The sequence below is a fragment of the Squalius cephalus genome, assembly GCF_949319135.1.
Source record: "Squalius cephalus genome assembly, chromosome: 22".
Taxonomy (NCBI): domain Eukaryota; kingdom Metazoa; phylum Chordata; class Actinopteri; order Cypriniformes; family Leuciscidae; genus Squalius; species Squalius cephalus.
Genome location: NC_137143.1, coordinates 14,805,494 through 14,818,263, shown reverse-complemented (window position 1 = coordinate 14,818,263; position 12,770 = coordinate 14,805,494). Strand labels below are relative to the sequence as shown.

Below are 12,770 nucleotides of genomic sequence, written 5' to 3'. Positions count from 1 at the left end.
AGAGTAAATGACACTTTTGGAGCGTGCTGATCGGCTGACGACTGACATGCAGAGGAAGAAATAAAGGCCGAACTATCCCTCTCTTCTACAACACAGATTTCTCAGTGCTGTCGAATGCTTTAAGCTTGGAGCAGGGCATGTTTTTTTCATCTCTTAATTTCAGGGGGGAAAATTACCATTGCCTGAGCAGAAAAGATTATTCCTCATTTCCATTTCAAATCTCTGTGCTCTTATGGCATCAGAGGCTCATTGAAGGATGAGAACATGAGGACAAAGCATTGTGTGCTGGTTAAAACCTACGCAAGATACATTCGGTTTTGAATCGATCCGACAAGTGAACATGTTTGAGAGAGAGCTAATAGGATGTGTTATTTCCCAGAATGCTGCTTGATTGGCAGTACGTAGTGGCCTCACAAGATTTACAGGATTGAATTTGTACTTGTGGATAAGTAAAATACACAGTGAATCTGACTTCACCTGCTTTTTCATTGGTTTTGAGAACACATACCCGGAAAAAAAAGAGTTTGCTAGAGCTATAGAGCAGATGAAAAGTTTATCTGGCAAGACACAGGTCTTATGCCCTGCGGTCAAAACACACAGATGAAAGACTTGTAAGTTAATTCATGTAGTTTTCTTTTCTTTTCTGTAGTCTCTGTTTCGGTTGTGCAATATCTGCACCAAACAAAAGTGCAAAACTAGAGACGGTTTTCAAAAGGGTTTCCCCGAACACTCCTCCCATCTTCCCTTGATTGACAAACATATAGCTCCGCCACAAACTCATTCCATTGGTTGAGCCGCTGTTGCTATGTCGGGCTGCTTAGGAAGCTCAAACAAACAGAGGTTGTTTTGAGTCTTAGTGTGTTTCTCAAACGGAAGGCTGCATCCTACAAAGGCTGCGTAACTCAGCGGCTACATCACCACACGTCGCTGAAGACCACATCAATTTGAAGGATCATTTGAAGGCAGCCTTCGTTTTGCGTCCTGTTTTGAAGGATGCATCGGATGTATCCTTCAAGGCCTTAAATCACCCACAATCCTTTGCACACATTTCAATTCACGAAAATAAACAGACAGAAAACGAGTCAGTACTGAGCTTATCTGAGTTTATTAAGTCAAGTCAAGCCACCTTCATTTTTATAGTGCTTTTAACAATATGGATTGTTTCAAAGCAGCTTTACAGTGATAATAGGAAATTACCATAACAGATTGTTTAGGCTTTACAACAGCTCTAGGATAAAGTTATTGTCCAGCTTTTTGATTGATTGATTCACACGCTACACCACACAACACCGTTCTAACAGGAAAACCCTTAACGCGCTCCGGCCGCCCATCCGCACAACAACAGTGCCTGGTGTCTCGAGAACGCACTCCCTGAAATAGGTTCGAACTTCGAAGGTGCAAACGATTATCCGCTATCTCTGCGCATACCTCAAAAAAACAAACGAAAATGCAGACGTCGAGCAAAATTTATAATACAGAAATTATTATTTTTTGTCATGTCTGCGTAGCCACACAAACCAGAATTATCCCGACAACATTTTATCTGGTCTGAGGTAAAGGGAAGGGAAGGCCTTCACAGGGGAGGGACTGGTTGACACTTCAGGACTGTGTTGTCATCGTGTCCCAGGCACAGGTCCTTCATCAGATCTGGATACGGCCTGGATCCAGCAGACTGCAGTAAACTTCAGATAAACAGAGAGACTAATGCAGTGTTGACAGAACTGGGCTAATATGGTCATACTTCCTGGTTCTGGTAAGAACTCGAGCTGCTGCATTTTGGACCAGCTGTAGTTTATTTATTAAGCGTGCAGGGCAACCACCCAGTAGAGCATTACAATAATCTAGCCTTGATGTCATGAACGCATGAACTAATTGTTCCACATTTTTCATTGGAAGCATATGACGTAATTTAGATATATTTTTAAGATGGAAAAAATGCGGTTTTACAGATACTAGACACATGACTTTCAAATGAAAGATTGGTATCAAAGAGCACACCCAGGTTCCTAACCGACGACGATGACGCAGCCATCAAGTGTTAGACAGTATTCTAGGTTATTACGTGAGGAAGTTTTTTGTCCAATAATTAATTAGAATCTCTGTTTTTTCAGAATTTAGTTGTAGGAAATTGTTAGTCATCCAATTTTTTATATCAGCTATGCATTCCGTTAATTTTGTGAATTGGTAAGTTTCGTCAGGGTGTGAAGAAATATAGAGCTGAGTATCATCAGCATAACAGTGAAAACTAATGCCATGCTTCCTAATGATATCTCCCAAGGGTAGCATGTATAGAGTGAACAGCAATGTTACTGAGCCTTGTGGTACACCATACTGAACTTTTGATCGATAAGACATCTCTTCATTTACTGCTACAAACTGATAACGGTCAGATAAGTATGATTTAAACCATGCTAATGCAATTCCACTAATGCCAACATAATTTTCGAGTCTATTTAAAATAATGTTGTGGTCGATAGTGTAAAATGCAGCACTAAGATCGAGTAACACTAATAGTGAGATACAACCACGATCGGATGATAAGAGCAAATCATTTGTGACTCTAATGAGAGCAGTCTCAGTACTATGGTACGGTCTAAATCCTGACTGAAAATCCTCGCAGATATCATTTCTTTCTAAAAAGGAACATAGTTGTGAAAATGCTGCCTTCTCTAGTATCTTTGACAGAAAAGGTAGATTCTGTAATTGGGTTAGAGCCTGTAATTGACTAAATCTGTAGGATCAAGTTGTGATTTTTTAACAAGTGGTTTAATCATAGCCAGCTTAAAAGTTTTTGGTTTGTATCCTAATGACAAAGATGAATTAATGATATTAAGAAGAGGATCTATGACCTCTGGAAGCATCTCTTTCAGTAGCTTAGTCGGTATAGGGTCTAACATTGTACATGTTGTCGATTTAGATGATTTAATGAGTTTAGAGAATTCTTCCTCTTCTATAGCAATGAATGAATCGAATTTTTCCTTAGGGACACTACAATGCACTGCCTGATGCGATACTGTAGTAGACGGTTGCATAGTTATAATTTTCTCCCTGATATTATCAATCTTATAAGTGAAGAAGTTCATAAAGTCATTACTGCTGTGCTGCTTGGAAACTTCTGGGCTTGAAGCTTTATTTTTCGTTAGTTTAGCCACTGTTTCAAATAAATACCTAGGGTTTTGTTTATTTTCTTCTAATAGGGTTGACAAATAAGCAGATCTAGCAGCTTTTAAGGCCTCTCGGTATGCAATCAAGCTCTCTTTCCATGAAATGCAAAATACCTCTAGTTTTGTTTTCTTCCAGTTGCGCTCCATTTTTCTGGCTGCTCTCTTAAGGGCCCGAGTGTGCTCGTTGTACCACAGTGTTGGACTATTTTCTTTAATCTTCTTTAAGCGCAACGGAGCAACTGTGTCTAAAGCACTGGAAAAGAGAGAGTTAAAAGTTTCTGTCGCAATTTTGAGTTCTTCTAAGCAATCTGGGATGTTGAGATGATGAAACTGATCAGGAAGATTATTAATAAAGCAATCTTTATAGTGGCAGAAGTGATAGGTCTAACGTATTTGTAACACGGAGTCGGCTTTGCAGTCTTGGCTAAATTAAGTTTACATGAGACTAGATAATGATCTGAGATGTTCATCACTCTACTGCAGAATTTCAATGGCATCAACACTGATTCCATGTGATAGTATTAGATCTAGAGTATGATTAAGAGAATGAGTAGGCCCTGACACATGTTGTCTAACTCCAATAGAGTTAAGAATGTCTTTAAATGCCAATCCCAATGCATCTTTTTCGTTATCTACATGTAAATTAAAACCACCAACAATTATGACTTTATCTGCAGCCAGTACTAACTCTGATAGAAAGTCAGCAAATTATTTGATAAAGTCTGTTTGGTGCCCTGGTGGCTCAAACATGATTTATCATTTGCACTATATATTGTTACATTAAGCACCAACACTTCAAAAGAATTATATTTAAAACTAAACTTCTTAGTAATTCTGAAAATATTACTATAAATTACAGCAATACCTCCCCCTTTGCCTTTCAGACAAGGTTCATGTTTATAACAGTAATCTTGCGGGGTGGACTCATTTAAAGTAATGTAATGTTTGGTTTTAGCCAGGTTTCTGTCAAACACAGCACATCTTGGTTATAGTCTGTAATCATATCATTAACAATAAGTGCTTTTGAAGTAAGGGATCGAATATTCATCAACCCAAGCTTTTTCATTTGCTCATTTGTATTATATTTTATTATGAAATGTAAGACAAAAATAATGTTTTCGGACATGAAAGTGTTGGTGTTATCTTTTGTTTTGCTGTAAATTAATCACCAACACTAAACTGCCAATAATGTAAGACACTGGGTGGGAGTTAATATAAATTTCGTAATACAAAGTATTTTTCCAAAATTAATTTTTAATAGTATTTTCATGCCACGACCGCAGGGGCGGGAACATGTGTGACGTAGCCATGCACACCTACTAGACGTCTCATTTCTAGCGTTTAATGCTGAGGGGGACACTAGGCTACAAGCCTAAGAAGGACTGGACTAGGAAGGACGCACCCTTAAATTGTTTACACATTCAGGGAAATAAACCTTTAGATATTTCACTTAAAAGTTGACTCTGCAAAAAAAAAAAAAAAAAAAAAAAAAAAAGGATCAAGTTTCCACAACAATATTAAGCAGAACTGTCTTCAACATTGATAAAAATAATAAATGTTTTTTGATCAAATACATACAGCCTTGGTGAGCATAAGAGACCTCTTTCATAAACATAAAAAAATCTTACCAACCTCCAACTTTTAAAAATGTATATTCTATTCTACTGATAAAGTTGCCTATTATCTAATTTAAAATTTAGTAATTTTTTACAGGAAAATTAACTATTATCCATATATTTTCTCCAATCAAATGCTCTTTAGAATAAGAATGTCCCGCCCCTAATGGGACTAAATCAAGTTTCACAAAAAAAAAAAAAAAAAAAAAAAGAGGGATGAACCCTTTAATATGTCTGACTAAACATTCAGGTACAAAAATATGTCAACACAGCATAGAAAATGTTTTTTAACCTAAAAAAATTTACACACTCTACTGTACCTTTAAGTTTTAGCATTTCAGTCATCTTAGCTTGATTTTATGCAGTGTGAAAACTCTTTCTGCAGTTTCAAAAACCTACAGATTTATGATTAAAAAACACAATTAGAGCTGTTTGATTTGATTGATTTTTGTGTCTAAGGTCTGTGGTTAGCTCTAACAATCTAGAGGTACATACAGATCAGCTCTCCCCGTCTAATATTGATGTGGCTCCTGCTTTGGTTTAAAGATGATTTTTAATGTCAATTAGTTCAAGTTGGTATGAATCCTTTTCCATCAAAGGCACTCCGGGAAGGGTATGCTCTTCTCTCAGACTAATGAAATATCAGTCAGAATGAGTATACTGCCCCCCTGTGTACAAGTACTGCATCACACCCATTTGGTCATTAAATCTGCAGTGTATAATTTCTTCTATGTGTGTTCTCTCTCTTTCCAGACACTGCAGATGGGCATTCGTCACTTCTCAGGGTTGTTTTTGTTGCTTTGTGTGGGTGTGACCGGGGCCTTACTCACTCTGGCTGGAGAACATGCCTTCTATCGCCTGGTTCTGCCACATATCCGCCGCAAACAGAAGTTCAAATACTGGCTTCACACCAGTCAGGTGAGCCATGAGGCTAATTTAAAGGGACAGTTCACCCGAAAATAAACACTCTGTCATGCTTTGCTCATCCCTTCCAAACCAGTTTGACTTTTTTGTTTTTTCACTTTTCTCATGGACTACAAAACGAGATGTTTCACAGAATGTCCAAGCTGCTCTTTTCAAAAAAAACCGTGAATGGTAACCACATCTTATAGATTTACACTAATGTTGTGGTACGTTTACTTTGCTTTTTGTCATGTTTGGTGTTTTTAACATCAAATATAATATATATAACACGCTAAATATCTTCTTTTGTGTTCCATTAAACCCAACATACATGTTTTGATCAATGTGAGTGTGAATAACTGGCCACATTTTCAAAGCTGACTGAACTGTCCCTTTAATGCTCATGATGTTTCTTATTGACTGGGCTGTTTTTTGCTAAATTTGAGCTGTCGCCAGTTTATTATTTCATCAAAATGTTTCCTTTCTTCCCTCCGCTGATAACTAAGACTACGAATGGCACAGCTCTGCTATTCATGGGGCAAAGCTTTGACTCTGTAAATGAGCCGTGCTTGATCTCTCAGGGTCTTATAAGCTACTTTCTCTGAGGGGTGTGGAGGGATTACTGCCAAGCCGAGTCTGTAATTGCCATCTCTGGAATATTGATTTTTAAAATCAAAAGCATGATGTTGATCTCTCTCATTCATCTCATGCTGAGACAAATCCTTTTTTCTTTCCTTTTCTTTCTTTCTTTTTTGCAGAAGATCCACAGAGCACTGAACATGACTTATGAGGATGTGAAACGGCAGCGGGCGAACACAGAGAAAAGGTTTTGACTTTGTTTTATTAATCTATTTTCCATTTTAATAACAGCAGGATTGTGCTTATCACATCGTTTCATTGCTCTCCACTTTAAATGTCAAAAAAATGGACTTGGGTTTATGTTTGTTTCATTCTTTTTTACTCAGAATGTTGCTGATTTTAGTGGATTTCAATGTCTACACTTTAGTGGAGCTCTTTTTGGGGATAGTTTACCAAAAAATAAATAATATTCATGATTTTTTTTAATATTTTGAATTAGCTTTTATTTTTATTTTTTCAGTTTTAATTTTAATATAATTTTAAGTTTTAGTAATTTTATGTTCTTAATTAGTTGCATAGTTTTTAAATGTCGATTTAACTTTAAGTTATTTTTATTTTAGTTTTAGTACTTAAATCTTGAGTTAGTTGCCAAGGCAACATTTCTATAATTTTGTTTTTATTCAAGTTTTTTCATCTAATATTTATATATTATTTCTGCTTCATTTCAATTATGATTTGTAATAATTTTAAGTTAACATCAGCAGTACAGTGTTGTTATTCTTATTACAGGATAACCTGAGGATCATATAATGATGGACAACAATGGTGTGCTTTTTTAAAGAGATAGTTCACCCAATAATGAAAATTCTGTCATACTTTTTCTCATGTTATTCCACACTCATCCATAATTCCATGACTTTATCACTTCCGGAGTCACATATGGTAACTTTTTGATTCATATTTTGGCTGCTCTTTTCAGTATAATGAAAAGTAGATGGAGACTGGAGCTGTCAAGTTCTAAATGCACCATTAAAGTACCATAAAAGTAGTCCATGTGACTCAAAAAGAGTTGGAATATAGCAGCCAAGTCATATAGATTACTTTTATGATACTTTTATGCTGTCATTTTGGAGCTTCAGAGCTCCAGTCCACTTTAACTTTCATTATACGTAAAAGAGTGAGATTGCAGGGTTATTGCAAAAATTCAAGAAATGATGACAGAATGTTAATTTCTGGGTGGTCTATTTAACAAAATCACATCTTGCATCTCTCTTCCCAGTTGTAACATCCAGAAAGCCCAACCGCATCCGCCTCCTCCAGCTGCTCCCCTTGGATCCTTTGCCAGATGGAACAACGAAAGCACCAAGGCAGAAGAGGAGCCCAAAGACAACAAGAGAGTCCATTTCAACCTGGAAACTCTCAACACACGCCGACTCCTCACCCGTGTCATGTCGGAGGGGGGTCAGGCCAGCTCCTCATCCGCGTTGAGCTCTGGGACTGGGAGTTTATTGGTGAGAGTGTGTGAAAACGGAGGGCCCATTCAGCAGCCTACCTCCTCGGTGAGATCCTCGAGCCCCTCAAAAGACGGCGAGCTTGAAGAACTCCAGGTGAAGATTGAGGAAATCCGTGGGCATTTGAAAGCCGCTCTGGCTCGTAGGGCGGAGCTTCAGACTACACTGGCTAAAGAACGAGCGGCTGTCGCCACGGCGACCACAGTAGCTCCGCCCACAGTCACGGCCACCATTTGCCCCACACTCACCAAAGAGCCAGCAGATTTAAAAAGGTGATGCTCACAATGTCTGAAATGAACAGTGGACATGTTTTTCTATCTTTCTCCTCAAAAATAACTTTCATATACACCAGGGACACTTTTAAAATCATCATGCTGAGGGAACATTGATCCTTGGTACCGTTTTGCTAATGATAACGCTATAGGGCCTCATGTGGCTTATTTTCTAAAGCATCACTCCATAACTGCTGTTAAAGCTGGCGATGCTGGCACGTTGGGGTTTTTTTTTCGAATCATTCAGACTTTTGCAGGTGAAACCTGAAGAAGAAACGTTATAAAGTTTAAAGCACCAAGCAAGTCCATGCTTTTTTCTCAGAGCTTTGTTTATTCATATCCCAGAAGGACATTTCCCCTCTGCCCATCTGTGAATAAGAATCAGAATAAACTCCTATTGCACCTGAGGTCTCATCAGTCAGAGTTAGAACAGAATATTGACTTGGCTGCTTTGACAATTATTTTATAGCTTGGTTGTGTCTGATCTCAAAACTGTTATTGTTATTGACCTTTTTTTCCCCTCCATAAAGTTATATGGACATATGAATGGCCAGGTTGCCTGTTTGAATTGAGTTTGATGTTAATTAAATAAATGTGATCTTGTCATAAATTTGATATCTTGCTTGGAAAAATTACAGCTCAGAGAGTTAATTTACATAGTAAGGCTGATTTTTGTTTTTACAGTCCTCATGATGAACCACACATTTTTTGATGGTTGCACAGGGTCATGGTGCACAGTGGGGGGAGAATACTGCATTATAAATCATAATTAAACAATATTTACTATTATAGTTCAGATTAGAAACACATCCACTTGATGCACAGTCAGCATGTTTCTGCTTTGTCATGTAAGTTGCTAAACACTTAGGATATCCACCTTCAACCTACATTGATGATCTTGATATATATGGATGAATCTCTTGATGTAAATAACATCACAACATTTATTTCCATCAAGGGGCACACAATGCAAGAGTCAAGCACTCTGTAAAGTCTACTCCAGCACATCCCAAAGACTTAAAATGACACAGAGGTGCCAATTCTTCATGCTCCCTCACAACCATTCTTTCACAATTTGAGCCTGATGAATCTTGACATTATCATCCTCTGGAAAATGGCCATGATGTGTCTTCCTACATGGTTGCTAAAGAAATGTAAAAAAATAAATAAATAAATTATATATATATATATATATATATATATATATATATATATATATATATATATATATATATATATATATATATATATATATATATACACAGTGCCCTCCACAATTAATGGCACCCCTGGTAAATATGATCAAAACTGGCTGTAAAAAATAAATCTGCATCGTTTATCCTTTTGATCTTTCATTCAAAAAATTTGCAAAATTCTAACCTTTCATTTAAGTAAAAGAATTGAATGTGGGGGGGGGAATCACATTATGAAATAAATGTTTTTCTCCAAAACATGTTGGCCACAATTATTGGCACCCTTTTATTAAATACTTTTTGCAATCTCCTTTTGCCAAGATACCAGCTCTGAGTCTCCTCCTATAATGCCTGATGAGTTTGGAGAACACCTGACAAGAGATCAGAGACCATTCCTCCATACAGAATCTCACCAGATCCTTCAGATTCCCAGATCCATGTTTGTGCTTCTTCTCTTCAGTTCACTCCACTCATCAGGTCAGGGAACTGGGACGGTCATGGCAGAAGCTTCATTTTGTGCTCCGCAACAAATTTTTGTGTTGATTTTGATGTTTGTTTTGGATCGTTGTCCTGATAGAAGATCCAACCACGGCCCATTATAAGATTTCTAGCAGAAGGCGTCAGGTTTTGATTTTTTATCTGTTGATATTTGATAGAATCCACGATGCCATGTATCTGAACAAGAAGTCCAGGACCTCCAGCAGAAAAATATGCCCACAACATTAAAGATCCAACGGTATATTAAATTGTACACATGGGGTACTTTTTATCCTTGTGTTCACCAAACCCATCTAGCGTGTTTGCTGGCAAAAAGCTCTTTTTTTTGTCTCATCTGACCACAGAACCCTGTGCCGTTTGAAGTTCCAGTCATGTCTGACAATTAAATTTGCTGGAGTTTGTTTCTGGAGGAGCGAGGAGGATTTTTCTTGAAACCCTCCCAAACAACATGTGGGGATGTAGGGTTTTTTTTAGGTTTTTTTTTTGGCTTTCTGACCCCAAGACTCAACTAATATCTGCAATTCTCCATCTGTGATCCTTGAAGAGTCTTTGGCCACTCAAACTTTCATCCTCGCCGTGCATTAAGACAGTATAGACACACGTCCTCTTCCTGGCAGATTCGTAACATCTTTAGTTGATTGGAACTTCTTAATTATTGCCCTGATGGTCAAAATGGGGATTTTCAATTCTTTAGCTATTGTCTTACAGGCACTTTCTATTTTGTGATGGTCAACAATCTTTTGCTACGCATCAGAACTATATTCTTTGATTTTACTCATTGTGATGGATGATTAAGCGGATTTGGCCTTTGTGTTTCCTCATATTTAAACTCCTGTGAAACACGAAGTCATAGCTGGACAGTGTCATGTTCCTAGTCACCCTGGTGTGCTAAAAAAGGTAAATATTAATGGGAATATATACTTCAGAGATATTTTATCCGTAAAAAATTCTAGGGGTGCCAATAATTGTGGCCAACGTGTTTTGGAGAAAAACATTTATTTCATAATGTGATTTACCCCCACTTTCAATTCTTTTACTTCAATGAAAGGTTAGAATTTTGCACATTTTTTGAATGAAAGATTAAAAGGATAAACAATGCAGATTTATTTTTTACAGCCAGTTTTGATCATATTTACCAGGGGTGCCATTAATTGTGGAGGGCACTGTATATATATATATATATATATATAAAAACAATTGAAAGTGAGAGGATGTATCTATATATAGATATCTGCAGACTATTGTATGTTCCTGCAGATGATCTGGAACCATGGGTATTTTTTTCTCAATAGAAAGGTCTCTTTAATGTCCAAAGTAATTGGAACTGTGACCTTAACTGCCCTATCTAGGGTGAAAATCTTTGGGGCAGTCATGGCGGACTTGTCATGTCATGTCACTTCACTTCACTTAATTGTCTACCACCTGTAAACTGTTAGTGTCCCCCCTATAGCTATAACAGCTTCCACTCTTCTGGGAAGGCTATTTTTGTGTTTCTGTGGGAATTTTTGCCCATTCATCCAGTAGAGCAATTGTGGGGCTCGCAATCTCCATTCCAGTTCATCCTAAAGGTGTTCAATGAGATTTAGGTCAGGGCTCTCTTCGGGCCAGTCAAGTTCTTCCACACCAAACTCATCCAACCATGTCTTTATGGACCTTGGTTTGTGCAATGGGGCACAGTCATGCTGGAATAGAAAATGGCCTTCTCCAGACTGTTCCCACAAAGTTAGAAGCCTAGCATTGTCCAAAATGTCTCTTTGTATGCTGAAGCATTCAGATTTCCCTTCACTGGTAGTAAGTGAGCCTTACGTGGTCTTCTGCTTCAAAGCTAAGATGCTGCTGTTCCTAAACACTTCCACTTTCCCGTGGAATATCTAACAGGGATGACATTTCGTTAACTGATTTATTGCAAAGGCGACATCCTATCACAGTACCATGCTTGAATTCACTGAGCTCCTCAGAACGACCCATTTTTTTCACCGATTTTTGTAAACGTAGTTTCCATGACTAGAAGCTTGATTTTAATACACCCTTGGCAATGGGTCTGATTGAAAAACCTGAATTCAATAATGAAGAGGTGTGTCCCAGTACTTTTGTCCATTTAGTGTGTGTGTGTGTGTGTGTGTGTGTGTGTGTATATATATATATATATATATATATCACTTTAAAATGGAGGTAACAGAGATGCAAATTTAAAAGCCTAAATTAAAAATTTCAACTGAAGTCAAATGTTGGTTTGTAAAATTTCCCGTTATTTGAAAATTTAGTTTTATTTGTGCTTACAATACCTTTCAAGTATATGATACAGAGACGCAACTTTGAAAAATACATCGCATGACACTTTCTGTGTGAGATTTTAGCATTATGTTGCAGTTTCTTAAGCAAAGAAGCAAGGTACTTTCCATGAATAGGTTACAAAAATAAAATAAAAAAGCCTAAAATAAAAAAGTCAGTAACACTTTATTTTACAGTGTCTTTGTTACATAATGTTACATGTACTTACCATAGTAATAACAGTAAATTATGCATAATTACATGCAATTAACCCTTGACCAAATCCTAATCCTACAGTAAGTACATGTAGTTGCTTAATATTACTCAGTACTTAAATATATAATTACACTGTAACAATGATACCTTAAAATAAAGTGGAACCAAAAAGTCAAATGCTGGTTTGTATTTACTGATGAAATTTAGTTGATGCTAAAATATGTATAGTATCCTTATTTAAACTCGTCTTCTCACCATGTCGTGGAAAATGTCAAAATGAGGTTGCTGCAGTAACAGTAGTTATTTCAATATGCAGTAACAATAAATATTTGAATAAATATTTTAAATGGTTTGATTTTTTCCTGATCCAACAATTAATTTTAATAGAGTTAAGCCCTCCAGCAGGTACAGACAATTTGTGTTTAAAACAATTAATATGTACCCTATTCATAGAACATGCCTGAAAGATATAAAAATAACCACAAACAAAAGGTTCAAAATGGAAATTAATTTTGTCTCTTTATGCAGTTTTTTTAAACATTACAGT

General features: G+C 37.0%; 1 protein-coding gene across 1 annotated transcript in view; it reads left to right on the top strand.

Annotated features, from left to right (window-relative positions):
- The window catches only part of grin3bb (glutamate receptor, ionotropic, N-methyl-D-aspartate 3Bb), a 101,335-nt gene extending 92,621 nt beyond the window's left edge, over positions 1–8,714 (top strand). Inside the window, exons 7-9 of the mRNA XM_079857665.1 lie at positions 5,534–5,698; positions 6,442–6,509; positions 7,542–8,714. Coding sequence (XP_079713791.1) covers positions 5,534–5,698; positions 6,442–6,509; positions 7,542–8,049 — 741 coding nt within the window. The 3' untranslated portion in view covers positions 8,050–8,714. The remainder of the gene's footprint in view (positions 1–5,533; positions 5,699–6,441; positions 6,510–7,541) is intronic.
- Positions 8,715–12,770: the final 4,056 nt, after the last annotated feature.